General features: G+C 46.9%; 4 protein-coding genes across 4 annotated transcripts; 3 read left to right on the plus strand and 1 right to left on the minus strand.

Annotated features, from left to right (window-relative positions):
• Window positions 1-1933: 1933 nt before the first annotated feature.
• On the plus strand, window positions 1934-3580 carry PpBr36_10424 (uncharacterized protein; the record flags this gene model as incomplete). The annotated part of the gene is made up of 3 exons (XM_029897535.1): window positions 1934-2268; window positions 2305-3022; window positions 3404-3580. The coding sequence occupies 3 exons, from the start codon at window positions 1934-1936 to the stop codon at window positions 3578-3580; spliced, it is 1230 nt and encodes a 409-aa protein (XP_029744286.1).
• A 2822-nt stretch (window positions 3581-6402) lies between these two features.
• Window positions 6403-7417, plus strand: PpBr36_10425 (uncharacterized protein; the record flags this gene model as incomplete). Its single annotated transcript, XM_029897536.1, has 2 exons — window positions 6403-6586; window positions 7032-7417. 2 exons carry the CDS (start codon window positions 6403-6405, stop codon window positions 7415-7417), a joined length of 570 nt encoding a protein of 189 aa, XP_029744285.1.
• A 2657-nt stretch (window positions 7418-10074) lies between these two features.
• On the plus strand, window positions 10075-12405 carry PpBr36_10426 (uncharacterized protein; the record flags this gene model as incomplete). Its single annotated transcript, XM_029897537.1, has 3 exons — window positions 10075-10213; window positions 10278-11084; window positions 11141-12405. The coding sequence occupies 3 exons, from the start codon at window positions 10075-10077 to the stop codon at window positions 12304-12306; spliced, it is 2112 nt and encodes a 703-aa protein (XP_029744287.1). The 3' UTR covers window positions 12307-12405.
• A 4885-nt stretch (window positions 12406-17290) lies between these two features.
• Window positions 17291-17575, minus strand: PpBr36_10427 (uncharacterized protein; the record flags this gene model as incomplete). Its single annotated transcript, XM_029897538.1, has 1 exon — window positions 17291-17575. A coding segment is annotated over one exon (285 nt), but the record flags the coding sequence as incomplete, so codon positions are not given.
• Window positions 17576-27440: the final 9865 nt, after the last annotated feature.

Genomic DNA, 27440 nt, shown 5'->3' on the forward strand with positions numbered 1-27440 from the left:
CGGGTGTGATCTGTATGGGTTAAATAACCACACCCTATACAAAACTATCCGGTCCCAGATACCTATCGCACGGCTAGCACAGGCAAATTCCTTCCCATGCCACACAACAAACAAGCCCAAAACAGCCAAGCAAGGACAATACTCTCTCTTTGTTTTGGTCGCCTATAACCTCGACACTCTGTCGAACAAGGTGAATCAAGCGACCAAGCCCGGTGTTCTTCCACTTCCTGGCAGAAACAAGTAGTTCAAGACCTTCCACCAACTTTTCAAAAAACAAAGGGTCAATCCTTGCATCCTAAGGATTTAAATTGCAGACTTGCAGTGTGTTTTATCCAAGCGGTTGGAGTGCGGGGCAATGTGATGAAGCTTTCAGGCCAAATGTACTTCATGAGTGTTTATGCAGCTGGCACATCCCAATACAGCGCAGACATGTGAGACGAAAGAAGATGAAAATCTAGGCTAGTGGCTTAGAATCCTTTTTATATTTTGAATGGGGCACTCTCTGCGAGGTGTTTTTGCATCTATTATTCAAACCTGGATCTTTCCTCCGTTTCGTCTATTAAGTGTTAGCACTAGGCTGCTTCCACCTTCTAAAGATCATATGTCTGTGCTGAAAGCGGAAGTAAAGTTGCACCGAGCTACCGATGTCAGGCAGTGAATGGAAGGATGTGTCGGCCGGCTTGGCATAAGGTCAGATATGGTTCTCCCGAGCGCTGGCTCATGTAAAAAGGTGTAGGCAGGAGAAGTCGTGGTTTTCGCTGCCGGAGGCTATTCGGATAATTCCGATGAGGCCGCAAGCAAGGCTGATTTGGCACGGGCGTATACCAAGCCAACTCAGATCTATACTGGACACAAAATGAATGTAAGAATCAATTTATCATCTAGATTTCCAGAATACTAAAATCACTTGCTTAAATAGTTGCGCCCACGCCCCTAATTCCCTTACTGATATCGAGTTGTGACAGCATGAAAATCGAAGCCTATCACCGCACGTCTCTGATGACAGCATCCGCAAGGACAATCTCGCAGCTACATGGCTAAGGCTGCGATCCTGCCAGGTTGACGGTTGGTGGAGCGTAAAGATAACACTTTCTCATGTGTTGGAGCCAACATCTCCACTCTGCTCTTGGGTCGATCCGTGGCCGCCATTTCGCGGGTATTCCTTCCTGGGAGCAAATTCCTACCATTTTACCGACCTTATGCGCACAAGTCTCATGCGCTTCAAAAATATGCCTAAAACCGTTGCCTCTTTGTCGGCGCAAGTGGATCGTCTTCCACAATAATGAAGGTGGTTGCAAAATAGCCAAATCCAGCTGCAACTAACGAAGTTCTACATCCAATTCGTCACCTGCTAGGACATTGAAGTGAACCAACATGGTCGGAGCCCGAAATTCGTCACCCTAAATATTTTTGGCCAGCAATTGTTTTAGACTTTAAGCAGATACCGACATAAACATTCCGCATACCCAATCAGGCTCTCTTCATTCCAATACAAGATGATGCCACTATCACAAGGCGGACCTCTCTATCGAGGCATTGCACGCATTAAGCTTGCCTCCCTGTGTTGCAATTGGAATGACTCAGAACAGGATGAAAAGAAAGAAAAGATACGAAAGCTATGCAAGATCTTAGAAGTGCTCCCGGATTATGCAAGGTCACAATACCACGTTTCCGCAGTTATTGATGATGATTTGCTAGAGACTGCTATCGAGATTTCGAGGACAAGCCATGCGGCATTGTTAAGCTCTCATGACCGACTGGTGGAACTCGATATACCACTGTCAAAAACGATAGAGTGTGTTGCCGGAAGATCGATATTAAAGGCAGCCAAGGAAACAAACAAGGAGTGGTGGGTAGTAAAGCTGTATTCACGGAAAGGTGCGTACAACAGTATACTTGGAGCCCAGGCCAGAGCTAACTTGCTTGATCAGGAATGAATGAGAGCAGTGTGCAAAGATTGAGAGCTGAGAATAACAACAACCCTAGAGACTCGTTGGGCTGGATATTTCGACAGATACTCATTTCTAGGTCGCAGAGAGACCAGACGTTGGAAGAGCAGTGGAAATCTGTGCTTTCGAAGCACGAAAGACGATGCCTCACCTATGTTACCTCTGGAAAACTGAGGAATGAATTCCAGGCACTCCTAGTAATTCCTGGCTTGTGGCATCAGTCGCCGTTTGGTAACATGCACAAAGTAGAGGCCATGAAGTGCGTTGAGGTGGGTGCTGCCAATCAAGCAGTAGTTGATGTCCAGCTGACCTCGACTGCGTAGGAATCTTCACACTACCTTGATCAAATACTAAGTATTTTTACGAGTTTTGTCCGAGGACAAACGCAGCTGCTCAGAAATATCGACAGATATACCGTTGCAGCATTAGAAGGCAAATGCCCTGGCTTGTCCAAGCACGAACGGTGCCAGCTTGAGTCACTTTTGGAGACTGGGAGGCTGCTGCCTGGAGCCAGCTCTGAACAACGCCAACTCTTTTTTGATGCAGTATGCAGTTTCAAGAGACAGATTCCTTCATTAAGCACATTCTTCAATGATATGAGGTACTTGGGAGGGTGTGCGAGATATATAAAGCACCTTGTGAAGGTTGAACGCGATTCGACTGTGCGACAGTCCCTTCGTTATATTTTCCAAGGCGATGAAAACTCAGCCTGTGTCATACAGAGCACGGATAAAAACTTCCACAAACTGCCGGTGTCGACAGTGGAGGAACAGTTTGATATCGCACAGAGACAACTCTGGCTCTGTGCGATGAGGAAGAGCCTGGCGTCGCCGGTTGTGCCAAAGAGCCAGCAGGCACTCTTTGCCAAGAGTAAAAGGCCTAGCGAAGACCGTATAACATTGAAACAGCTTGCGTTGGTTGCTCAGAGCCTTGGCTTCCATTCTTCCCAGATTTACCAGCTTGCGAGTGGCGACCTTCCTACGGAAATTGCTACAGAAACACTGGTCAGAATACAGAAGCAACTCAACTACACGTATGGAGGAGGCTCTCTTCAGCCTGGCTTGAAAGCAATTGTGGACCAGCTACAGGATGGAGCTGAAACCCAGACTACGTTGCATCCTTTTGTTACAGGTGGTCTGAAGGAAACGTCCCATAGGTCCGGATTTCCAAGTATAGAAGAACATGAAAGAGATAAAAATCTTTTGTTCTTTGATAACATGCACAGGGCTTACCCACAGGAAGGAGGGATCACAAGCTTTTTTGTTCGCATGTGCGTCTATAGGGTCATTTTTGGAGACCTTCAAGTGCAACACGATCCATTGCATCTGAAGTCGCGTCCCGTATCCCTAGCTAGACACAGCTCTGAAAACAGCAGACCCACAAAGAAGTCTCGAACAGATGGACAGTTCAAGATATTTCTTGTAGCTGACGATGCTGATCGAACCAGCTTAAAGGAAATAGAAGGTAATGGAGATGAGAGCCATGTCCAACATGTCGCAGCAGCCATACGCAATCTGATGAGCGACCGGCATCCGTACGACGCATCTAGCGGGTCATGTTTGTCGATTGATGACTGTTTCCAGTCCGCCATAAACAACAGTGGCAAGATACTGATGCGTAGGGTTGGTTGACGTGATACATATTATCGACGTATACTGTGGCCGCATTCTATCTGAGGCGGCGAAATTGGCTTTCCGGGGCGTCCTGGGTTGAGCTGGACGAAGATGAATCTTGACGACTCTCCGAGACATCTTGCACAGCCAAAGGAGCGCAATGGCAATTTCCCCCGGCATGTTGTGCAAGTAAAAGAGTATGTCAACAATGCGGCTGCTGGATGTCTCGTTGAAGTAATCAAAATCTGGATATATCTTTTGTGGCGATGGCTGAACAGGAATTTTGGCGGAAAACCCATGAAACAATACCGATGGAGTGATGAAGCATACAATTCAAAACCTTGCGCAAAAGTGCCAAGATTTCTAACCAATGAAGAAGGTGGACATTAAGGAAAAGGCGAACTTCATCTCCTAGTGATCCTCCACTTTGTTGTAGATGGTAAACCCAGTAGAGACATGCATACTGGAGATCGGCGGGGATGTGTGTATCTATTATTTTCTCGTTGATCTGACCCCTGAGCACGTCTGGTCTTCCAATCTCGCAGATCTCCAGTCTAAGCCCCGCTTTCATGCGTTTGATACATTGCGCCGCGAGCATAGCGTATGTTTCTGAAGCGTTGATGTACGGAAATTTGAAGTTGTTCCTTGGCGATTGATAACACAGATACTGGTCAATGTAATATTCTTACATCACTAAATTGATAAGCTACAAAGTGCTGTAACTACAATATCCAATGTTCCGTTTCCCAATTTGCCTAAAAGACTTTACTTACTAGGGATCAATTGTCGAACAAGCTTCCCCTCGAGAATCCTTTCTCGAGGTATAATGGAGAGAAGCTCTTTTGCGCATGCTGCTGCAGTGGCTGCTGGATATTGTTGCCAACGCTTGTTTTTGTGCGCATCTGCATAGTCGCAAATCCCACGAATGTCGATACATGGGAAGCTGTTCATAAGGCCGGCCGCTTCCATCTCAAAGCATAGCACACCACCTAATTCCTGGCTGTACCTGTCGCACGTTAATCCATCCTTCATAATTTGGTTTCCAGATGCGATCGTGCCGAAAAAGAATCGCGGATCTGTCGTTGTACGCGCTTCCCTATCAACCACATCCTCCGGCCGGCATTTCACACGTAACTCCAGCCTCGTGCTGTGATGATGCTTTATAGAGCATGTCATTTTCGAGACCTAGGGATGCGAAATTTTGGCTGGCTAAGAAGCTTGGATAGATGCGCAACGACTTGCGTCTGGCCCCTGAAGTCGTTGGCACTAAGTTTGTTGAAGGCATTGAGAAGAATTATCGGCGGCGCTTAGAGGCTGCCGGTACGAGTAACACAACGCCAGCTCCAGTTTTCCCAAAATCCTATTGAACCAGTCCACCATAGTGACCTGCAGGCTGGCTGATTAAGACGTCGCCGAGCCGAATATCAATATCCTTATCGAGGTTCGGGACTCCACCGCCGATGCCGACTAGAAAGCCAAACCGTAACGAGGGGAAGCTGGCGTTCATTTGACTGGCCACAACAGCTGCTGGGTCTGTCCCCATCTGACCAGCAGGCAGGCAGCCACGACGTTATGGTTCCCGATGCGGCCGAAGGAGTAGATATTAGAGTCGGTCAGGTAAGACGGTAGGTCGGCAAATTCCTCGCCCATCATCTCGGCCACGGCTGCCAGCTCGATGGGCAGAGCGCAGATCCAGCCAACTATGAAGTCTTCCGGTGTCATTGTAGGCTCGCGCTTGGACGCATTTGCCTCGCACTACCGCTTGGATGGTGGCAATCTGTGAGAGCGGTATGATGGAAAGCGCTGTTGAACTCGTAATTCCTGGCGTTGTAGTGAATGGCAAAGCTGTAGAGGGAGCCCTTGAATCAGAGCTCAAGGTTCGATCGGGAAAAGAGGACGGGTTCTGAGATGTATGGGCTACCGAGGAGCTGGCTTCTGGTGTTGTGGATGTCGGTCGGATCGATCGATTGTCACGTGCGCTTTGCCCATCGGGTTTGTTATTCTAATGACAGGAGAAATGTTTCAAACAACGGAATATCCTCGAAATTTTCAGGATTTGCGCAGTATCTTTATTAGCAAAGTAGGGAATCCACGTAAGCGCTGACATTGTTTTCCACCAGATTAATAATGCCTCACACAGTGAGGGTTGGTGAGGCTGTGATCATACAGACAGGCAACGGTTGGCCCAATCGCACAGCGAGGACTGCCTAGCGTGAATGCTTGGTAAAGCCATGGCTGAGAATATGTGCCTGCAAGGTCTGTCTGGATGCCCTTTTTCAAGAATGGGAGTACGATCGTCAACAAAGGCGAGGAACCCATCCTAAGTAGGTGAAGGTCATCGGGACGATAGGTCACGCAGCTGGAATGGCCGTGGTTGCTGGCCGTAGTACTACTAGGTGGAGCGCGTTTGGAAACCGCGGAAGGGTGGTAGCGTTTCGGAACAAATTCTGCATCGCCTATTTAGCGCTGCCTGCATCCCATGTGTTCACAATGCATCCGTGATCTTACGGATGCAGTGTCCATATTGCTGACCAAGGCTGCCTAGGTCGATGCGAAACGTTCCTCTGCAAGTCGGGATTAAAAATCTACTCCACTCGCACTGTTGCGATTGATCTTCTCGGAAAAATGTTCAATTAGAGTCAAGAATGGATGTTTATCGCTTGCCATGGAGCCAAATCTGAACCTTCCTTCATCCTTTGATGTATACTCAAGTAGCCTTAGACCATCTCCACATTTTTGAGATTGAATGTATGTACTGCAAGCGGAATATAGGTTTGCTCAAAACTGTACGTCTGGATGTAGGGAGTAACTTTATAATGGTGTCACTTTCTAGATAATCAATGCCGGGACGCCGCGCTCCAGTCCTGGTCGTTAGGGTTGCTTGCTTGAGGTGTGCAAAATTGACAGAGCTCACTTCGACAGATGAAGCAAAAACAGCAAACATGTATCAAATAGGGCTTAAACAGTTTTGTTGCCACAAATGTGCGGTCACGACAGGACACCTTGCTATCAAATTGACGGGGAGTGAACTCTGCAGTCTGGGGTTAAGAGTAGAGAAGATTGTCAATTTCAGAGCAATGATTAGCCGTTGCGTACATGCTCAGATAGCTGTCCTGGTCCTGTCCTTGTCTTTTCCACGACCACTGGTACCGCCGTCCCTACAGCATCTGATATTGATTTTGCAGGGATGAGCTCATAGTTCCTTGGCGGGATTACCCTACTTGGACCCTTTTTATAAAGCCACTAATACGTCACTTTCTAATCCGCGTAGCCAGACTTGGCCGTTCAAATGTCAAACCTAACAAAAGATAAATCGTATTTTGTAATTGAGGACGTAAATAGTTGCTTTGACCAGTACGACACGTACACATGAACATTCCCCTCAAAATTCATAGAAGCCCTCTTTGCAAATAGGTCGCGTGAAGGTGAAGGCTACACACCATATTTCTTTTCGCAAGTTAATTAGCAGCGACAACGATTCTGTTTGTAGCCCTATGCGGGACATTCTCCCCTGCCCATACAAGTCTGGCACGCAACGGCCACAAATCCAACAATTTCTCCACGAATCTCTCGCTCGACCAAATGTCATCTAATGACATTTCCAGCATAAAAGAATCCCCCAAAAAGCCACAGAAACACTTGCGCATCGTCATACCACTAGGGCGCAGACTTGCCCCTCCAGTTCACATTAATCAAGATATCGGTGCCAACAATAGATCTTTGTTTGAAGACACCAGCGAGCCGGGTGTCTTTGAAATGACCAAGGCTGCTTCAAAGAAGTTGCAGAGAGTTTTAGCGTCGTATGGTCAGGACGCAGCCAGGGTCAGCGTTACGGCGGCTGAGGCAACGTCATAGACGCCCGATACAGTGACATCGGAAGCCAATTTGGGCTGTTGAGTTTGAATCATTCATCGGTACAGTCTCAAAGATGGTGGACAAGAAGAATTGGCGAAACAGCAAAACGGTCACACCCCCGGCTGCGGCCACAGAGTCAGCGTGCAGTTGTGACGCACTTATCAATTGTCCGGCGCTTGATGGCGAAAATGAGTGGGTAGCAGAAGAGATCTGTTCTTTACCCTTATTACCAAATGCTCTCACCTCGCTGAACAGCCTGCCAGCTGTCACAGCATGAATAAATTTACACTACGGTGTTGAACCGTAGATCTTGGGCTACAATAACTTACCGGGCTACCGGAGTTACAACTTGGGGAAGATATTTCTAAAGGCCAAAGTCGGCCAAGCCAAGTAAGAAATAGAAATGGTGATTACGAATGAAGGAGGGGTGTGCAAGGTCAAGCTCTCGGCCTCAATACCTTTGGCCCCCCGTAATCTCGGCATTGAATAAGAAGGCAAAAGCATTCTTTTGTCTTGTCGACGTTCGCTTGTTTCATCAGCGACGCAACATTTCGTGGGGTTCTTTGGTCTCATTTGCAGGCATTTTGCAAATAGATAGCGCTCTACGTGTGTGTTTTATGACCACCAATGGCCCACAGATTAGATTGTACCAGGTCTTCCCAGACCCGAGCGACCGGGATGAAATTAGAGAGATAGAAATCAAGTAAGTCGAGATGCCTCAAACATTCATGACAACAAATCAATCACTTACATACCTTTATAGCATCATAGCTGTCCACAGCTTGGGGAGGGACCCGGAAAGTGCGTGGATTGCTTGGGAGGATCCCACAGACGCCAAAGGTCGGATACTCTTCTACAATTTACTGAGGAATGCAGCAGCGCCAGACTCAATTGTTTTTACTTGTTATTGTTCTACCAGTTGTTGGACGGTGACAAACTCGCAGTTCCGACCAACGGCTGCAATGTTGGTCACGCTAGGGAGGGAATGCGCCCCAATGCAAATTATATGGTGACAATGACCGGCAGACCGGTCACAAAAGTCTTGGAATCTATCACACCTAGACAATCAGTGCACACTTTGATGCATCCAATCATAGAGGTGACAGCTTGGGGTGCTGATTGGCGATTGCAAGTAGCAGTGAGGAACAATGAGGGGTTCAGCTGACCAAAAAGATGGTGGGCAACGATGCCGCAATTGGTATTGAATATCTGGGCTGTGCTGGCGAAATTGGAAAAGGAGGCAGCCAAGGCATCCTACGAGGCGGACAAAGAACAGCACTGCAGGCCAAATAAGCAGCCAAAACATTTCCCAGCTATAAGAGATCCTTTCATTACGCGCCAGGATCTAGACCAGCCTCGCTTTCACAAGCTTCCATAATTCGATTCACATATGTGCAAGCTCGATCTGCGGCCGCGCTATCTGCGTGGCAGCTTTTGGACCAGATTTATTCTATTTTTGAAACTCAGAATCCCTACGCCACCGACCGGACCGAAATTTCTGGGTAGATTTACACATATACATTTCATGCAAATTCTTGCCTTCCCGCACTTGTATAATTTGCTAGAATGCTTTAATCTTTGCAACCGTTCTTATACTTGTAGTCGGCATTTTCAATAGTGGTTGCGTGGAATCATGGCTCATGTGAGCGCCAACACAGGCCTGAGTCAATTCAGACGAGCAGTGGTCACGGGGGCCAAAAGCACATGGCATATGTGCTGCCTATGTCGCTAAGCACAAAAGGCACAACTGGCTTTAAGGAATTTCCACACCATCCAGATATCTAAGTGTGACAGCCAGAACTGGCTGTAAATGTTAACACCCCCACCCAGAGCGAGCGAAAAAGCTCCTGACTGCGACCCCAAAGTGAGTGCGGCTAGCACTTCTGCGATAGCCCTGCAGTTCTACCTTGGCATTCCTGGGTAGTAAATGTCACAAATTATGGATCCGAGGCTTGGCGCCTGAGGGTGAACCTTTTATGTGGCCTCTTTGGTGCCAAGCGCAACGCCTACTATGAGTAGTTTTTACTGGCATAGCAGGGGTTGGGTATCCTTGTAACCGCTTAAGACCCATAAAGCTTGGCATGGATCACCCCTACACACGCCAGCCTTGGCTCTCAACCCAGTAGGGTTGATACTCTCGGTTGGGTGTATTACGGCCTGTTTTGCCAACGAAGGTCGCCATAATAACCCCAAGATAGCTAAACGTTGCCTACATCACACGCCCCTCTAGGCTGAATGACACGCAGGATTCGGCGTTTGGGAAAACGGTACTCTGAACTCAACACGATCAAAGAATGGCGCGGGCGCTTAGTACCAATGTGATTGACAGACTGTAGGAAGAGATTGAGAAGGTGTGGTGTATTATAGCTCTTAGAAGGCGCCCGATCCTGAGCAACAAGTTAACAACCTGGATCAGACGTGGCTGCCAAGCTTTTGCAAGGAAGCCCAGAGATGCTGAAATCAGAGCCAACGCTTACATACTATGGATACATACATGCACTCGGGAAACTTCCGATCCTCTACCAAAATTTTTATTGGGAAATCTAACCGAACTGTTACCTTGACGGCAAGAGACACCTTTTCTACTGTCATCTCATAAAGCGCCCACAGACAGGCATCCTCAAGCGATCCAGGGACCAGGACCCAACTACTCAGATATGCCGTCATCATCGACACGGGGTTCGAGGAAACCCGCCTTCTTGAGCAAGTCGAAGCACAAGTCAGATGACTGGTCTCAAATCTTGGATCCAGAAGAGAGGGAGCGCACTCGAAATCGCGTAGCGAAGCGCAAATCTCGTACGTATACATCCATATCAATCAAAGAACAGAGCCTTGAGTATTGAGCTAACCATAACAACAGGGACCAAGGCCAGAGATAAGGAGAACCGGAACTTGCATAATCTGAACCTCAATGGTAGCTACCAAGGCCGCGGGGCGAATGGTTTGGATCTGACAGAAAGCGGAATGGATCCGTCACCAGTTTTGCCCTCGTTTATCCAAAGCAGTCCTGGCTGTTCAGAGGCTAGACCTGGCGAGAGCTTTACAATTCAAGATGGTAACTACATGCAGGGCCAGGCGGCGACGTACGTACCAGTACCTTATGTTGACAATCCCGCGGCAATCACGCAAGCCGAATCACACGCATCGGTGCCGTGTCTGCGGTCGATAAGCCATGTGAAGCAGCAAGGACCCCAGGCGCATACAACACCACCCGTTCATGAGCAGCTCACATATCAAGCGCGAAGCGGCGCTAGGGAGGCATTGGGCATCAAAGCCGACCCTGACTACTCGCCAGAAAACTACCATAATTTCAACCTATTCAACCATAGGCAGGATATGGTACCGGGTCTGCAAGTTCTGTCAATATTGGGACAGCATCAGCCACACTTGTCTGCCATGACGACTAGTGGTATGGGCCCCCAGGGCGAAATGCTTTGTCCATGCGCCCAAAGTACCTTAACGCAGCTTCAGACAACTGAGAAGAACAGAGAGACACAAGTCAGTGAGATTGGTTCTCAAGGCTTTCTTGGCATGCCTCCGAATGCACCCGAACAACCTCAGGGCCCAGTTGCAGGTAGCCCGGCTGCAAAACTTATTTCGCAGAAGAATTGTGACGAAAAAATTCCCTATTACTGCAATAAAACCCACATGCCCGGACATGTTATCCGTAAGAAGAAAGATCCACAAAATGTAAACGTGCTAATATGGCTAACAGTCTTTTAGATACGGGTGATCGAACCTACGAATGTGCACAATGCGTTAATATCTTTTCCCAAAGAGACAGCCTTGAACGCAACCTCCAAGATTCTCCTTGGACTGAATTTCTAATAGGTTATGGTAGCATGGACACCACGCAGAATTATGACCAAGAAGGCCCATACTCAATGGTCAGGTCGGGAGCGCATTCATGGCAACGGCAGGAGGTAGGGCTGGTTCCGATGGGCATAGACATCGAAACTGGCTCCATAGCTGCCCCCCTTTGTCAATCAAATACTTGGCCGATCATTCGTAGCACAAACTGGAATCTCAAAGCCTTACAGGAGCCAAGTGATCTTCTATCGACCCTGGCTCCAGCGCCTTACACGAATACGGCCACTGTGGTTTTTCGAAAAGAAGGGGATGAAGATGATATCACCTCATTTTTGAAGTACGAATTGTCGCCAAGCGTGAATGTTTGCTTGGAAATGAAAGACATGTTTCCAGAATATTCATGGCAACACGACTTTGATGTTAGCCAGCATGTCACGGGGCTTACGGTTTGGTATTACATCCCGGACAGCACCATTTCTGTCAGTTTTAAGCTTTGCGCTCAAAAAGTCTCAAGATCAGGGATCTTCGATCACAACAGCGCAATTAAAGGGTCAGAAATCATTTCAGCTCCCGCACCTGTCGAGCATTCCCGCGTTGCGGCCTATCTGTCGTCTTTAAAAGGCCACGCCGTAACAAATCTTGATCGTTTTGTAACCCAGTTCCGAGCGGTTATCACACCAGTTTCAGCAGGGAATCAAGAAGGGTCTTTGGCCAACTTATTTATTTCATTCGAGCTGAACCCCAACGTTTCTGAAAATGATTTGCTCCACGATGATTCAGAAGGTATCGAGTTGCTCAACGAACAGCGCAACCGCGATGAGTATGACTGCGAATTTCTCCTTGATCAACCTTCTCAGCATGTTGTAGGTCAAGAGGCAGACGCACCGGAGCATTTCCGGCAAGGAACACCTCACCAACCCGCCAACTCAGACACCTCCATCCCAGGTACATTCAAAATCGGAAACCAACCAGATGATCGCAAACGCGTTCGTGAGACGACTGCCAGCACGGAGGAGAAAGAATGTTTTCAGTGGCAGTCAAATATCAAAAAGGCAAACGAATTTTGGATGGTTGTTTAAAACAAAAAAGACTACCAAGGAAAAGCCAACGGCCTCCTGGTGGAAATTTGCAAAGAGATCTCGTTGGCCAGGGATATGCAGACAACACGCAGTCTGTAACTCCAGTAAAATGTAAGCTTTTACATTTGGTTCGGTGAGGTATGCACCAGCCCTCTAATTATTTGGTATCAAAATGCCTCCGAACTATAGTTGCTCAATCGATCCAGGAGGGGAGGACAGAGTGACCCAAAAATTTGCTGTACCAGGCTAAAGAGATGTCTCATCATGTTTCTTAGACGAGAAAAGGAACAAAACTAACGCTGTATGTCAACGCTAGAAAGTAAGGAAATAAGAGGAGAGATGTCCGGGAAGAGATATTATTAAAGATTTCCTTTGCTTTTTTCTGTGTTTTTTTGAAGATTTCTTATTTTGTTTCTATAAACCATTTCCCCAGAGCTTAAATGGTGGAAAGTTTTCCTCAATTCGCTTTTAATGCTTTTATCGTACATGCTTGATGCAAAAATCGGGCTGGTCTCGCCATTGGTTCAGCGCTGTCGCTGCCGTCTCCACCGGTCCCGAGCACGCAAATAAGCTTGGGTAACCAAAGGTGAATCAGACAATTCTCGATTATCGCTGGTAATAGACAACGAAACAAACAAGCTTCCCTTTGAACCTGGCCAAAGTTTATTCCACACGTCTCTTGGTTTCTGCTACCACATCTTCGGGTGACAGCCTTCAATGCGTCCCGCGGCCCCGCCTGATGATTTGGACCTTGGGCAGCCCTATCTTCTCCTACCCACAATGTGTTTTGTCCTCTGTCTTGTCTGCCTACAGATTTACATCGTTACTCTTCTTCAATCCCAGCTTGCGCCTGCCTCTTTGGACGTCTTTTGAGATAAATCATCAATTGTTACCTGTCTTGCCCGTTTTGCTCATATCCATCCCCCTATACGCGCCGTTAGCACTAGAAAGAAATAGGCACTGGCGCTTTATCCCTGCCACACCCACACAAGTTCGCTGCACTAATCAAAGCCCATACGCCTTGGCCTCATGCACGAAGATAACATACGCTTTATTTCTCTTGGTCTCTCACAGTCCAGGCTCTTGTAAAACGCTGGATTTAGGCTTTTTTTTTAGATCACCACCCTCCCGCAAGGTACAAAAACTCAAAGGATCAATTTCCAGCGTATGAATAGGCCTAGAACTGAGATTGTAGAGTGGAACTGATGCCTAAACCTTCCAGAAATCCGATCTATTAACCGAAAACCCGTTGGAATATAGACGAAGGCAGAATATAGCAGGCCAAGGATTAGACGGCTTTGTCTTTGGTTCCCGGGGCGCGAAGTCGGTTGCTGAAAAATCATCCTTGAAGTTGTGGTTGGACTATATTTCTTGAACATCTTTCGGCTATCGCTCAAAGTGCAATGGTTTTCAACATCGTATTTGTGCCTACGGCTCTGGTAACATCATTATTTCCACCGTCTATCGAGAGAGCTGTCGACGTCCGGGCCACCCGAAGGCACTTTCAGGATTGTTCGATTCATGAAGTCCCATGGTCCTGGCTGCCCAGCCTTTTATACAGCAGGGTTGAGTGGTCATTTCAGTATAAAATACATGCAAGGTTTAAAATCAACCCTTAAACTTTCGACGTAGCGAGTAATTTGTTGTTAGAACGCAAACGCTAAAATAACGAGAAGATCAGGCCCTTAGTCGGTGTTACGACCAGATGGTTGGGCCGGTACCAGGGAGGCCAGGTGACGACACTCGCCCAGAAGAATCACCGACCGGCAGAACCAGGATTACGTAAGGACAAAGCCACGTGACGGCACGTGACTGCCAACACAGTTGATCTCAAACGGACAAGGGATGATCTCAAAGATCACAACCTGATCTCCGAAGACTCTGAGGAGTCTTTGAGATCAAGGACCTTTCAAAAGAGATCACACTTGGAACATTGTCTATATAAGACACGCTCATTACCGTGTAGATAGATTCGATTCTAGGATTGCTTAGCAGCAATAAAACTCTAGTTAACCTCAATACTTACTTGAGAACGATCATAACTTCACCCCCAGTCATTTAGAACCCCAGTTATCCAGTCAGACGCTCGATTGCTTCAGCCCACTGTACTTTATCATAAGAATAAGTTACCCCGATACCTTGATCGTAACAGTCGGCCTCCAAAAATCCGGCCCACCCAATGTCATCATAGGAGATATACATTTTTAGACTTATCCTTAACCAGACACCCTTGAAGCCGCTGCAGAAATGAGAAGCGAGAGCAATACGATGCTGTAGTGGGCATCATCGCAAGTGATAACGGATATCTTGTCTTGCAAGCTACAAACTAGGCAAGTACAAAGCTAGCGTACAGATTACAGTGTGATGACAACCAACTCTGCAGTCCGCCAGCTACTATGGGATGCGTGAGTTCCTACACATATTTAATGACCTTCTTGAGCTGCTTTATCTAGCTATAGTAAGAATTGCGCCACCGCGGCCCTATTGTAAGTTTGCTCAACCCCCTCTTGGAACCCAGGCTAACCCCTGAAGACTATTTCAGGCCATGGCATATTGCCAGTGTCGGGACTTTCCAAGATAGAAGCTTACTCTACAACAACCCGGCTTCAATAGACTGCATGAAGCGGGGGCTTCTTCATATGAAGCCCATGGGTGTTTAAAGGCTTTAGGTTTTGAGCCGTGAAACCGAGCGACGGCCCCGCCTTCGGTTGTTTCACCATGCTCAGACCATCCCAAGGCATGTAGATGTCTGTCTTCACTAAGTTCACTGGTCCCCACCTTTTAACAATTTAGCGTCACTGAACTGGAACAGAGAGGTTATGAGACGACGCCCTCTCACGAAGACCCAACTCACATTCAGCCTGCGCAACAGGATTATGTGATTTGTCATCAATGAAGAAAACACGGCGCTGTCCGGTAGGTCGCTGTGCAGGCGAGTCGTGATCCCTGAGAGCGGCGTTCAGAGGCCGAACTGAAGCACTTACCTCGCTCGGTGCCCCATACGCAACTGAGACCAGTGATATGGTAGACAAGAAAGCGCAGAGGTCGAAGGCCCAAAATCGGTGGTCTTCCCCATCGCCGTCTTGGTTCACAATCGGGGCAGTTAGCGCAAGATATTTACGGGCAGTACATTCTTGCCTTGTCGGCGATTAAGTGAGTTACAGGCTCAGTGATAGGTGTGATTGATTGCATGCCGCATACTGTCGAATTCCAGGTGCAGAAAGGACCCGATCACAACTGGGTCAAATCAACCAGGCAACAGAAACCCTGGAGGCCCTTCGAAAATGCCACTTCCACAGCCAAGACCCAGAACATGCAAAATCAGTAGCGGAACTCGGTTTATAGAGCTAGTTTCGTTCCCAAACTATGTGCCAGTCATTGAAACATGTAGACTTCGTTTTCGTAGGAGGGTTATGATCTTGTCTGCATTTGGGACCGCTGTCGGATTCTCTACGTGGATGATAGACTCAGCTTTGTCACCATGACCGGTAGAACTCGGTAGTACAACTCCCCAGCCTAATGGGGTTATTATCAGGAAGCCGTTCAAGTTTACCTGTAATCTTTCCATCAACAGGTCTACCGTCCTGAACATCGCAAGCATTTTTGATGTCCTGTGCACCAGGGCAGGCTCTTGCTGGGGTACTGTCGGTCAAGGTCACACTGCACAAGTATTTTACCAATCACCACATCTCCGACCAGTATGCCTCTATTCGTCCCTGGGTTAAGCATTCCCCCGCAGATATTAACAGAAAGCCGTATGTCTGGAATTTCTTTACCGGATCGTAACAGGGTGGAAAGTGAATACCAGCACGAAGTGGAGCGTTCACGCTGTGACAATCGGGAAAATGAAAGCCAGCCCCGATTTGTAAGTTCTTAGGCCTTGACTTCCGTCAGAATCCTGGGGCCAGGTATATCTGTTATTATTTCGGTCGGCGTGTAGGCAGGAAGCGAGCTGTGATTGGGTGCCCACCTTGGTTCTCCAACTCATCCTGCCTTCGGTCTTGTGGGCTTCTCTCATCATAGCGTCACTCGAAACCATCTGAACAAGAGTCGATGACATTATGTCCAGCACAAGAAATGAAGGCGCATATTTAATGATTTCTTTTATTGGGGACCCATAGGAAATGCTTCGATTCTCTCGTCGGTATTCTCGAAGAAATAGTACGCTTTCATATAAAAATACATCAAGAGGCTCAAATTATTTGGCGCCTTATCATTAAGTAAAGCTTAGAGATCCAATATGCGCTCATGCCACCTAAGGCGTCGGCTGAGGTGCCCTGGGCTTCCATGACGGTTTCTCCTGTTGTGTTCATATCAGTATTATAAGGCCCATTGATACTATGCATGTGCATTGAGGGGGCGTCGCAATTACCTATTGGATCTATGCAACCGTCTAACATCACTTTTTTGTTGAATATAACATCACACAGGTTAGATGTTCCTTGGCAGCAATTCTATGAGCCATCGTGCCCGCCATTGCGACGAGGGCGAGTATTTCTGTATTTTTGACGGACTTTTCCAGCTTTGAACTCAAAATAGCTGCGCAAGCAGTGTGAAAGTTTCAGTTTCCAAATATTGTAATTGGAAACACGAAAGTTTGAAACAGAAATGAGGGATAAAAGGGATGAACAGGGATCTTCTGGGGCAAGCCTATAATGAGACTAGATAAAAGAAAAGTTCTCGAAAGAATTGACATGAAATACCAGCGCTAAGACAAACGAATAGGTTACACAAATTTCTAATTATCCTTGCAAGTAGTGTGGAAGCTCAGTCACAAACAAAGACAAATGAATCAGTGAGCCGTGCTTGGAGCTAGAAGAAGACTGAATGACTGGAGTAGTATGAGGACAGACACCACAGTGTATTTTGACCATGAATTGATATCCGGCTTAGTCCCATTTGTCGTTTTAATGAATTTCGTTAACGTGAGACAGGCTATGGAAGACGTGAATGCAAAAGCGGCTTCAGGATAGGCTTTTCAAGTGTTTGGAGTATCTTGACTTCCGGCTCTTCCGGTATCTTTATTGTTTCTTAATGCGATCAAATATGCCATATTTCGCCAGGCTGAGTTAGTGCTGTCAAAGGCACGCACACACGCTGACATGTTCGAGGTACAAGGACAAACGGCAATGCAGTCTTTCTCGGAACCCTCAGAATGACAAACCAAACAGGCGAACAGGGTAATTTCCCCTCGGTTGTCTCTAAACTGGAAATCATACACAGGCTTTATCTGTTCGCAGAGGATGCATTTGTAGCCAAGGATAGTCATTTGAATAGTTAAGCTAGCGGATCGAATGGGTTTGAAACAAACCGGCCCAATTGGGATCAATCACTCAATGGATCACGGCATTGTATTTATATTTCACAATGTTGTTCCGGTGATTTGGCTTTTTGTCCGCGGTGTCCTAAAAACTATCGGCGTTTGCTACATCGTTTTTTGCGTGCTATTAAAATCAATGGCATTCCCGCTCGGTCTTGGAAGCGCTTTCGTGCCTTGCTTTTACGCATATTTTTGAGGCTAAAATCTACAAGTTAATATCGATTTAAAGGCTCTCAATCTTGTCAACAAGCCCAAGAGCGTTCGCATCGGTCACCCAACCAATCCCAAGGCTGTCTCAAACACCGGCTCGGTCCGGTGATAAGTTGATTTGCAGTACTTTTGAGTAAAATGGCCCTTTTTGGATGATCTTCTTGCGTGGCCTCAACAGCCTTCTAAATAATGCTCATTCTTTTCCTCTGGCTAAACAATCCTCTCTGGGTATTTACGTTGTACTGATTTGTGCTCTAGATTTCGTATTGTTTGGGAAAGCACAAATCTCCATTTTCTACACCGTGTTTCTTCCCCCTGGATACTTAGCAAAAAAACACTCCGATGGTCAGACCCTCAGCTTTTGCCAGCGATCTTATATATCCATCAATCTCTATGCTTGACTGCTCTCTTTCATCAGGTATACTCAGATTTCCATCCTTGGTGTCATTGCGACACTGATAATCTCCGGCTATCTCAGCCACAAGCGGCATGTTATCTGTGTGCGCCAACGCAGTACCATCACATTTGATGAACAATTTTCATGTGTGAAAGCCGTTTGGCGAATATGCATATATTAGGCTCCAGATCTCTTACTAGGTACATGCTAGTCATTTTGCCAAATAACGTTGGGTACCGCTTTTCCGGCACCCCCCCTTTTCCGGCACCTAAAAATAACAACACCTGTATTTTTACCCTCCAACTTACATTATAAATATCTCGACGAATTGTTCACTTTTACTTTTCATTTTTTATGTTTCTTTTCCCAAGTTTGCAATGAAGCAATATACTGAAAGCCAGCTTGCTTCCGCCATTAATGATGTTAACAATGGCCAACCTATCGCAAAAGCCTCCCGAAAATGGGGTATTCCCAGGTCTACACTTCAAGGTCGACTCAAAGGATCCCGATCTCATAAAAACGCAAAGCATCCTTTTCAAAAACTATCATCGGAGCAAGAAAAGCATTTAGCCGACTGGGTGCTTGCTCAGGCCGCTTTAGGCCTACCGCCAACGCATCAAGAGTTACGCTTTTTTGCGGAACGAATCCTTCAGGCCTCTGGAGAAACAGAACGCCTTGGAAAACGCTGGATTACCCGTTTTTAGCTAGGTATCCAGTCCTCAAAACCCAAAGAGCTCGTCGGATAGAAAACGCCCGGGTTAATGGTGCTTCGACGGAGGTAATTATATCCTGGTGGCTTTATATTACAAACCCGGTTATTAACGCTATTAAACCGGAAAATCGTTGGAATATGGACGAAACCGGTATAATGGAAGGCAAAGGATCTAATGGCCTGGTATTAGGGCTTAACGGGATCCGGCCATTACAACGAAAAGAGCCCGGAACGCGGGGTTGGACGACTATAATCGAATGTGTATCGGCTACGGGCGTTGCCCTCCCCCTCCTCTTGTTATATTTAGAGGTAAAAGCGTGCAACAACAATGGTTTCCAGCGGATTTGGATCCTTTCGATACTTGGCAGTTTCATGCAACTGAAAACGGCTGGACAAATAACGAAACGGCTATCGAATGGCTAAAAAAAGTGTTTATTCCGCATACTTTACCCAACGCCCCTGAAAAGCAGTTACTAATTCTTGACGGCCATGGATCACACGTTACGGACGAGTTTATGCTTCTTTGCCTTCAATACAACATTCAACTTCTCTATTTACCTCATCATTCGTCGCATGTTCTTCAACCATTGGATTTATCCGTTTTTGGGCCGTTGAAAGAAGCTTATCGACGTCAACTTGGATTTGTTAGCCAGTTTTGCAATTCATCAGTCATTGGAAAAAGAAACTTTTTGCTTTGTTATCGAAAAGCTCGATTGAAAGCATTTACAGCAAAAGTTATTCAATCCGGATGGCGTACTTCGGGGTTATGGCCAGTTAATTTAGCTAAACCGCTTTAAGTCCTTTTTTACTGGAAAATAGCAACGCAAACGTCGATAACGCCGAAAATAACGGTTTATTTGAAAAGAAAACACCGGAAAAAACAAGCCAAAAAATAAATAGCCAGTCTTTAATTATCTGGAAAACACCTGTTAGGACCCGAGATATTCGACTTCAACTGCAAAAATTTTCCCAGTCCAACAAAAGCAACGCCACTTCACGGCTTCTGTTTGCAAAAGTTCAAAAAAGCTTCGAAGCCAAAGATACCCTTTTGGCTGACGCCCAACAAAGAATCAGCTTGCTGGAAGCACAGTTGGAGGTAACACGGCCGGCGAAAAGGAAGAGGGTGGTTCCGGATCCAAACGAGCTTTTGGTTAGCAAACAGAACGTTGTTGAATTGCAGGAAAATGATATAGAAGTTTTGGAAGCTTTAGGTGATGGAGAAGAGGTTAATAAACCGGAAATGCCTGAGAACGATTGTATTTTTGTGCGTTGATAATTTTATAACTATTTAAATCGGTTTGTGAAAGACGGCATTTTGTGAAGAAAGCTTTTGGGTGCCGGAAAAGGGGGGGTGCCGGAAAAGCGGTACCCAACGTTAAAATTTGCACATCACCGCCCAGGGCCTGATTGATGCTCACTTCCAATCACTAGGTGGCTTGCCAGTACAGTTTGGAGCAAATCTATCTTCCGCTTCCAGCACAGTAGAAGGCGAAATGGGCTTCGCCAAATTTCGTAGTTAACATTTTTGGTAGTGGTGGTATGGATTTGTGACTCATGTGGCTTGGCAGATTCCGATTGTACCTGGCAGATACCCAGAGGCAAGACCAAAAATTGGGAAGCGCCAACACAGGCCTTACTGTGACTCTTTTGGGACCCAAATTCGTCCACAAACCGCCAGACGCCCATTCTACTTTCCTCCTGCTTGTTCACTTTCTGCTACAGCTACAACTATGGCGCCACAACTGGACGCGGCACAGTGTTTACTGATTCAATATTAATTTTCACAGTGTGAGGACGGCTAACGCTATTTGAGTGTACGTGACAAGATGAAAGTAAAGTCCAGATTGGCCCCATAATAGCTGCAAACACTTACTGAGATCCCTTCCGCCAGAGTATAGCGCCGATGCTACAGAGGAAATTAAAAAAGAATTGAATAAAATTCATCGAGAACTGCCGAAGGCCAAGAAGATCCTTGAAGAAGAACGGCAAGAAATCCCGCGGCACGAGCTGGCCAGGTTGTTCTTCTGAATTCTTTTCAGGTTGCCTAAGCTCGAAAGAATCGCAGAGAAGTTCCATATGTCTCAAAGGAATATTGCGGATGCAATAATCACACATCCAATTAACGACGAAGGACGACGACGTGCAGCTTCACCGACAAGTTCGAGCGATGACGAAATGGGGCCGGGGGCGTTTGTGACACCAAAACGGAGTCCCCGCATGCCTCCCATTAGGAACTTTGACGTGCAAGGCTGGGTGAACAACAATAGCAGGACCATATTGACTTCAGCACAAAGTCCGAATTTACAATCGAGACAGACGCTTTTGGACGGCATCATTCAAGCAGGTTATGGCGCTCAGGTAGCCAGGAGGCGACTTGATAGTCTTGGCGCTGTTCGAGGACAACATGCATCTCAGGAAACATCAACCGTGGAAGAAAGGAGCCAGGCGCCGTAAGGATTTCTGAGGGGGGCGGAACACAGTCCACAGCCACTAAGACCACTGGTCTTGCCCCCAACACCACCGATATTACCAAAAACCTAATTGGGCCCAACTGATTTTCGCCTCCCAAAGCATCAATGCAAAAACAAAATAACAGAAATAAATTGCATCAAATCGCCGCCATCTGGTCCTTATCATTCTACATGGACATTGACTCCATCACCCCGGCCCAAGCAAAACGCCAAAGGACAGCGCCCGGCTATCCTCAGTTTACCAATATCTTCCGATACACCCACAAGCCGGCGCATGAGGTACAGTCCAATCCCTCAGCTCCAACTCCATGTCGTTTTCATTTTCCTGGACCTTACGACCCAACAAACCAAGCAGATCTAGCTGCAACGACACCTCGGGTCAACACTGAATACGTTTGGATACCAATTGTCGACTCTGTGAATGGCGGTAAGATTCATCCCACCTTTAACGAGTATTCAATTTTCCAACTCTAAAAGCCCGGTCTATCTCGGTGCAATACTATCTCGAAGTCTTGCGCAGGTTAATTATGAACAGCCAGAAACGATGTCGACTTTGCTTCCTACCAGGAGCTGCCCGTCCTCGGATCCAAGTCAGGTCCTGATGTAATAAAGCCTGAGCTTCCACACGCTCCTGCTGGTAGATCCGCTCTCTTTTCACATTTATCTGGCGGGCGGACTCAATCATCTGCAGTGCGCGACAGAGATAATGGTCAAAGATGATCATAATTGGGTACCTGATGATGTATTAGCTTTACGCTTTCTCAACCCGTGAGCAAATCGGTCTGGGGACATTTGGGAAATGGTGGGGTCTGTGAGGATCAGGCCCCCAGACCTACCCTCAGAATCATGACTCGGCTCCACGCCGAGCCAGGGATCGGACAAAGGGTCCATTAACTCCGGATTTAAGCGCGTCTCTCCAGCGCGTCGTTGATTGTAATTTCTCTCTTCTCTTCAGTTTAGAATTTTCGTTGATAGCGCCTAATACATTAAGGTTCTCCAATGTATGCCTGGCCGTGACAGGGTCGGCCCTATATTTCAGGCGCACAAACACCAACTGCGCATTTGAACAGTGGCAAACTCGGGGATCGCAGCGTCCTTTTGCTTGACCCGGGGTTTTGGTTCTTATCACCACCTTGGCAAAGCTCCATCACTGGTTTTCTTGCGACGTAGTAGCATTTCGACGGATTTTAATGGCACCAAAATCCCACTTTTTCGAATCGTGTTGCCAACTTTTTTCTTCCTGCCAATTGCGGTAACTCTCGCGGCATCACCGTTCGATTTTTAGCTGTTACATATCACCAACTTCATCACAATCCCGAGGCTCTGGTTCAAAGTACCAAAAATCGACGTTATTAATGTCGCGACAGTTCAACCTCATCACAGCGACAAAAAAGGTCCAAGGTTGCGGTTCCAGCATTTGCGACACCCTCCTGCCTAATGTTGCTTGCGGTCACAATTTCGTTTAGACCACCTCACCAGCATTTCCTTATTTCGGTCACACACATATGTTAAACTTGGCATCACATCGTCCACACGCCTGGCATATCGGTTGGAAAGGTTGCAATGTGACGCCCTAGTAGGCCGCTAACGGTAAAATCCTGGAAACACTGTCCTGTAGCATTGGACGTGGACACATTTAGTGCATTATATCAAAGGTCTAGATAGGATCGTCAAATCCCGGAATCTGCCCTACGGGATGCATTTGCGGCCTGGTTGTCTGAGCCTTTTTTATTTTATGCTTGTTAACTCCACCTTAACACGGAGCGCCGAAATGCCTGTGCTCACACCGCCTGGAAATGAAAAATCCACTGGGTGGGGTCGTATCCTCTCCAAAAAGCATCAACGGCACCGATCCCAGGGACGCAATACCCCCAACTGCGATTGTATGCATCATTGGGAAAACATGCCTCCCAAGGCCCTTTTGGCGGCCCTTTTGCTGGAAATCTGCCGCCATATATCATGCTTCTTTTGCCCATCGGATCGCCATGGTAAACTTCTTTGAGTAAAATCTTTTTTGACCTCCAAACTTCACAACTTGTCAATACCATTTAAATTCACCCAAAATTGTGCCAACATTCGGTTTTATGCCGGCACTCAGCTGACATAAAACCCCTTCCCTACGTGGACGGATTTAATTGGCAACAATCTCGTCGCCCTGCAAAAACTCCGCGCTGGGGCCTGGTGCCAAATTATGAACATCCACGCTAGTGCAGGCCACGCAGGCTTTGACAACCACAATGGCAGCAATCGCTACGCAGACGTGCCACACACTCAAGCCACATCAACGCGACATTGCAACCCAAAACCCGACACACTTCTGGGCGTGCAGGCGCGGAACCACCAACACCGCTTTCGTGTAGGACATCCGCAGCTGCATCCGCTTGATACCGGGTTGTTCTGGCGTCGGGTGGCAGAAAACCCCACTTTCCCATCGAATCCGAGCAACCAAATCGCGCCAATTGCAGCCACGCCAATTGATATCAAACGAATTGAGGCGAAAGATTTATTTTTTCCATCGCAAAAACAAAGGTTTAAATCAAGCCAAAATAGGAGCTCATTTCAATAAGGACCGAAGGTAGGTACTCGCAAACATTTTATTTACCATCCAGCATCTGAACACTGTTCAAACTTGAACAACTCCTGTTATGTATATGCTATGTAATTAAATTACTGACGGAAAACTTCATTTTAGCACAATTTCCAAAATCTTATCCAACAAAAGAAATTTCCTAACGCCAGATGAAATTTGTGTGGTTAACATGGAGGACAAGCTAATTGTCTGGACTCCACAATATCCGTCTTCTTCTATTGATCAGATCCGGGAACAAGTCGGACGTCTTTGCCAAAACACCCCAGAAATCTCGGTTCAACTTGCAAAACAACTCCAGTCCGCGACCTCGTTGAAAATCTTTCAACAAGAGCATCACTTTGGCGTCCTTTGTTTCCAGCCCTCCGAACCCTCTATCTTGCACTGCAACACATCGCCAGCGTCGCCGGAAAAATGTTTACTGGGGTCTCCGTTTGCTGTGCCTCAAAAAGGCAATGAGATTAACGGGAGCAACTGCTTTTCCGATTTTGCTTCTGAAAATGGTTCGTTTAAAAACGCAAACATCTCAATATCTGTGCGCTGCTAACTTTGGCAACCAGCTTTGCCGTTCATAAATACCCAACAAACACCGCATCGCTAATATCCTCACCTGCTCCTTCCGACGGCGAGTTTATGTACATCCAACAAAACTCATAGCCAATCGAAATTTGTAACAGTCAAGGGGGGAAGACCATACGCCGGCCTTTTACCAGAGCAGCAACCAGCCTTGTGGGGACAAAGGACTGAGGTCCGAATTCTGTCAGGTACCGGCAGCAGCTTCATCAGCCCTGGAGCTTCCGCCCATCAAATCTTTTTCCGTACCGCCTACGTTATTACAGATTTGCGACAACGATTACACCACACTTCAGTCAGCAGACCTTGTTTTTAATAGTGCCGATTGTGGTGAACCGGCAAAGGAGGACGCAAAATGTTGGAATAACAAGACAATATCTGCGCCGAATCTCGACACGCAAAATTTCCTTTTTTGGATGCGCCCCTGAATCTGCACTGAGCCGTCCTGAACTGGCCTGAATCTACCCTGAACTGCACTGAATTGCACTGAGCCGCCCTGAACTGGCCTGAGTCTACCCTGAACTGCACTGAATTGCACTGAGCCGCCCTGATTTACCCTGAGCCGCATTAAATTGGCCTGAGTCTGAACTAAACTACACTGAACTGCACTGAGCCGCACTGAACTGTTATTGTCCTACTTTGAGTCATCAGCCCTGTGCCACATTTTGTGGTGGTCCATTTTCGGAATTCCTGAACATTTTTTTCAGCGTACAGTGATGCAAAGCAACAAAACTGAGACGAAAAGGCAGATTACTGGGTTAAAACTGTTACACCTCAACATCATTCCTCATTCACGCTTGCGATGTGCTTTAGATCGTAATCACGGAATTTTGACCGTGAACCTTTTGGTTTTAATTGTACACCGACCTAGGTAGTGACAGGATACGCCACTGATCAAAAGTTTTAATTTGTCGCCCAGGTCGTTTTTTAGCAACATATTGTAAATTTCCCTTTTGAATTTCTTTTGCTCTATAATTCTAGGCTGCCATTGTCAAATGACTGAAGGGTGAGTGTTACCTGAGCTTCTGGCGCAGTCGCCAAGTCCCATTTTTGGGCCTTCGGTTAAAGTTGCCCAACCAAAAACGGGCATGTCCAGAAACTGGGTAGGGCTTGGCCCAATTTCGGCCTTTCCGTGTTCCAAGTTCATTTCTTTGGAATCCTAGTTTTAGACCTTCCAATATTCCAGGTATCCCAATATTTGACGATTTTGTCGACAAAAGTCCAAGTTAACAGCAAACGGTTTTTGGGCTTGTGGGGTCCAGTAGTAGGTTCCAATTTCAATTGCCTGGCCACCTTTTCGCCCCAATTTCAAATTTTATATACTTCATAACTTGCCTAATGTCGCCTGTCCTAATTTCTTCTCAATATCGCCATGAACCAATCCGAAGGCCAGAATGGGTTCTAATGATTGATTCTTTGCTTACTCGGATTTCCGCTAAACGGCAGCGGGCAAAAAGCCCGAAAACACCCCTAGTGTTATGACCGGGACGGTACCAGGGAGAGAAGGTAGAATTCTGCCGACATAACCCAGGACTCTATAAGGATGTAATCGGGTAACCATACGTGATTGCCAAGGTATAATATCGAGTAATCTCTTGAAATTAGGACTAACGTTGGGCCCCACATCTCCGACCCCCCTAAAGTCCGGCCCCTAAAAATATCTACTCAGCCACGTCAACCCTTTGTTTTATTTTATAAATATCTAGACGAGTTTTTCACTTTAGAACTTGATTTTTGAAGATTCTTGCTCCAAACTTTCCAATGAAACAGTACACTGAAAATCAGCTTCTTGCTGCCATTTCTGACATAAGAAATGGCAAATCAGTTCACAAAACCTCGCAAAAATGGGGTATTCCTCGGAGTACCCTTCACGATCGTTTAAAGGGGGCCCAGTCAATTCAACAAGCGAAAAGATTTTGTCAAAGGCTTTCACAGGAGCAGGAGACCTATTTGGCAGATTGGGTACTTGCGCAGGCCGCGTTAGGCCTTCCGCCAACGCATCAAGAACTACGCTATTTTGCGGAACGAATTCTTCAGGCCGCCGGAGAAAGAAAAAGCCTTGGGAAACATTGGGTTAGCCGTTTTATAGCCCGATATCCAATTCTGAAAACCCAAAGGCCCCGGCGAATAGAAAATGCCCGGGTTAATGGGGCTACAACCGAGGTAATTAAATCTTGGTGGTCCTATTTGAAAAATCCCGTTATCGATACTATAAAACCGGCCAACCGTTGGAATATGGACGAAACAGGTATAATGGAAGGCAAAGGATCTAATGGCCTGGTGTTAGGGCGTAATAAAATCCGGCCATTACAGCGAAAAGAGCCTGGAACGCGGGGTTGGACGAGCATAATCGAATGTGTATCAGCTACGGGGGCTGTTGTCACGGCCAGGGTAAGCATAGCACGGAAGCTAGTCTATTGGCGCCTATCGACGAAGATTCTACTCTGAGGAGAGGAAAGGAAACAAACAAAGTTCTGAGCTTGACGCGACGTCGATAAAGGTATCACCCTGGTGGGTCGTTGGTCCAGGGTCAGGGTTAGGGTCTGGTGATCTCATGGTCCAAATGTCACACTACCCCCTTCCAAACCTCGTATGTCGACGCAGGAGATCATGCGAGGCTCTTGTCAAGTTAACCATGTCGTCGCTTTTTCCTTTTACCGTTTAACTCTCCATGCTCCGCCACGTTATCCTCCTGATTCGGTTCGTCCAACTTATCCTCGGCAGCGGCTTTTATCCAGATTGCCAATCGCTTCGGCGGTCCTGCGGCATCTTTGTACTTCTTGTGGAAGTCGTCAAGGGCTGTCGCTGAATTCTTGAAATTTTCAGCCGGGTACCACGTGTCGTCTGGATCACATCCTTGCCAT

This window comes from Pyricularia pennisetigena, assembly GCF_004337985.1.
Source record: "Pyricularia pennisetigena strain Br36 chromosome 4 map unlocalized Pyricularia_pennisetigena_Br36_Scf_9, whole genome shotgun sequence".
In the NCBI taxonomy this organism is placed as follows: domain Eukaryota; kingdom Fungi; phylum Ascomycota; class Sordariomycetes; order Magnaporthales; family Pyriculariaceae; genus Pyricularia; species Pyricularia pennisetigena.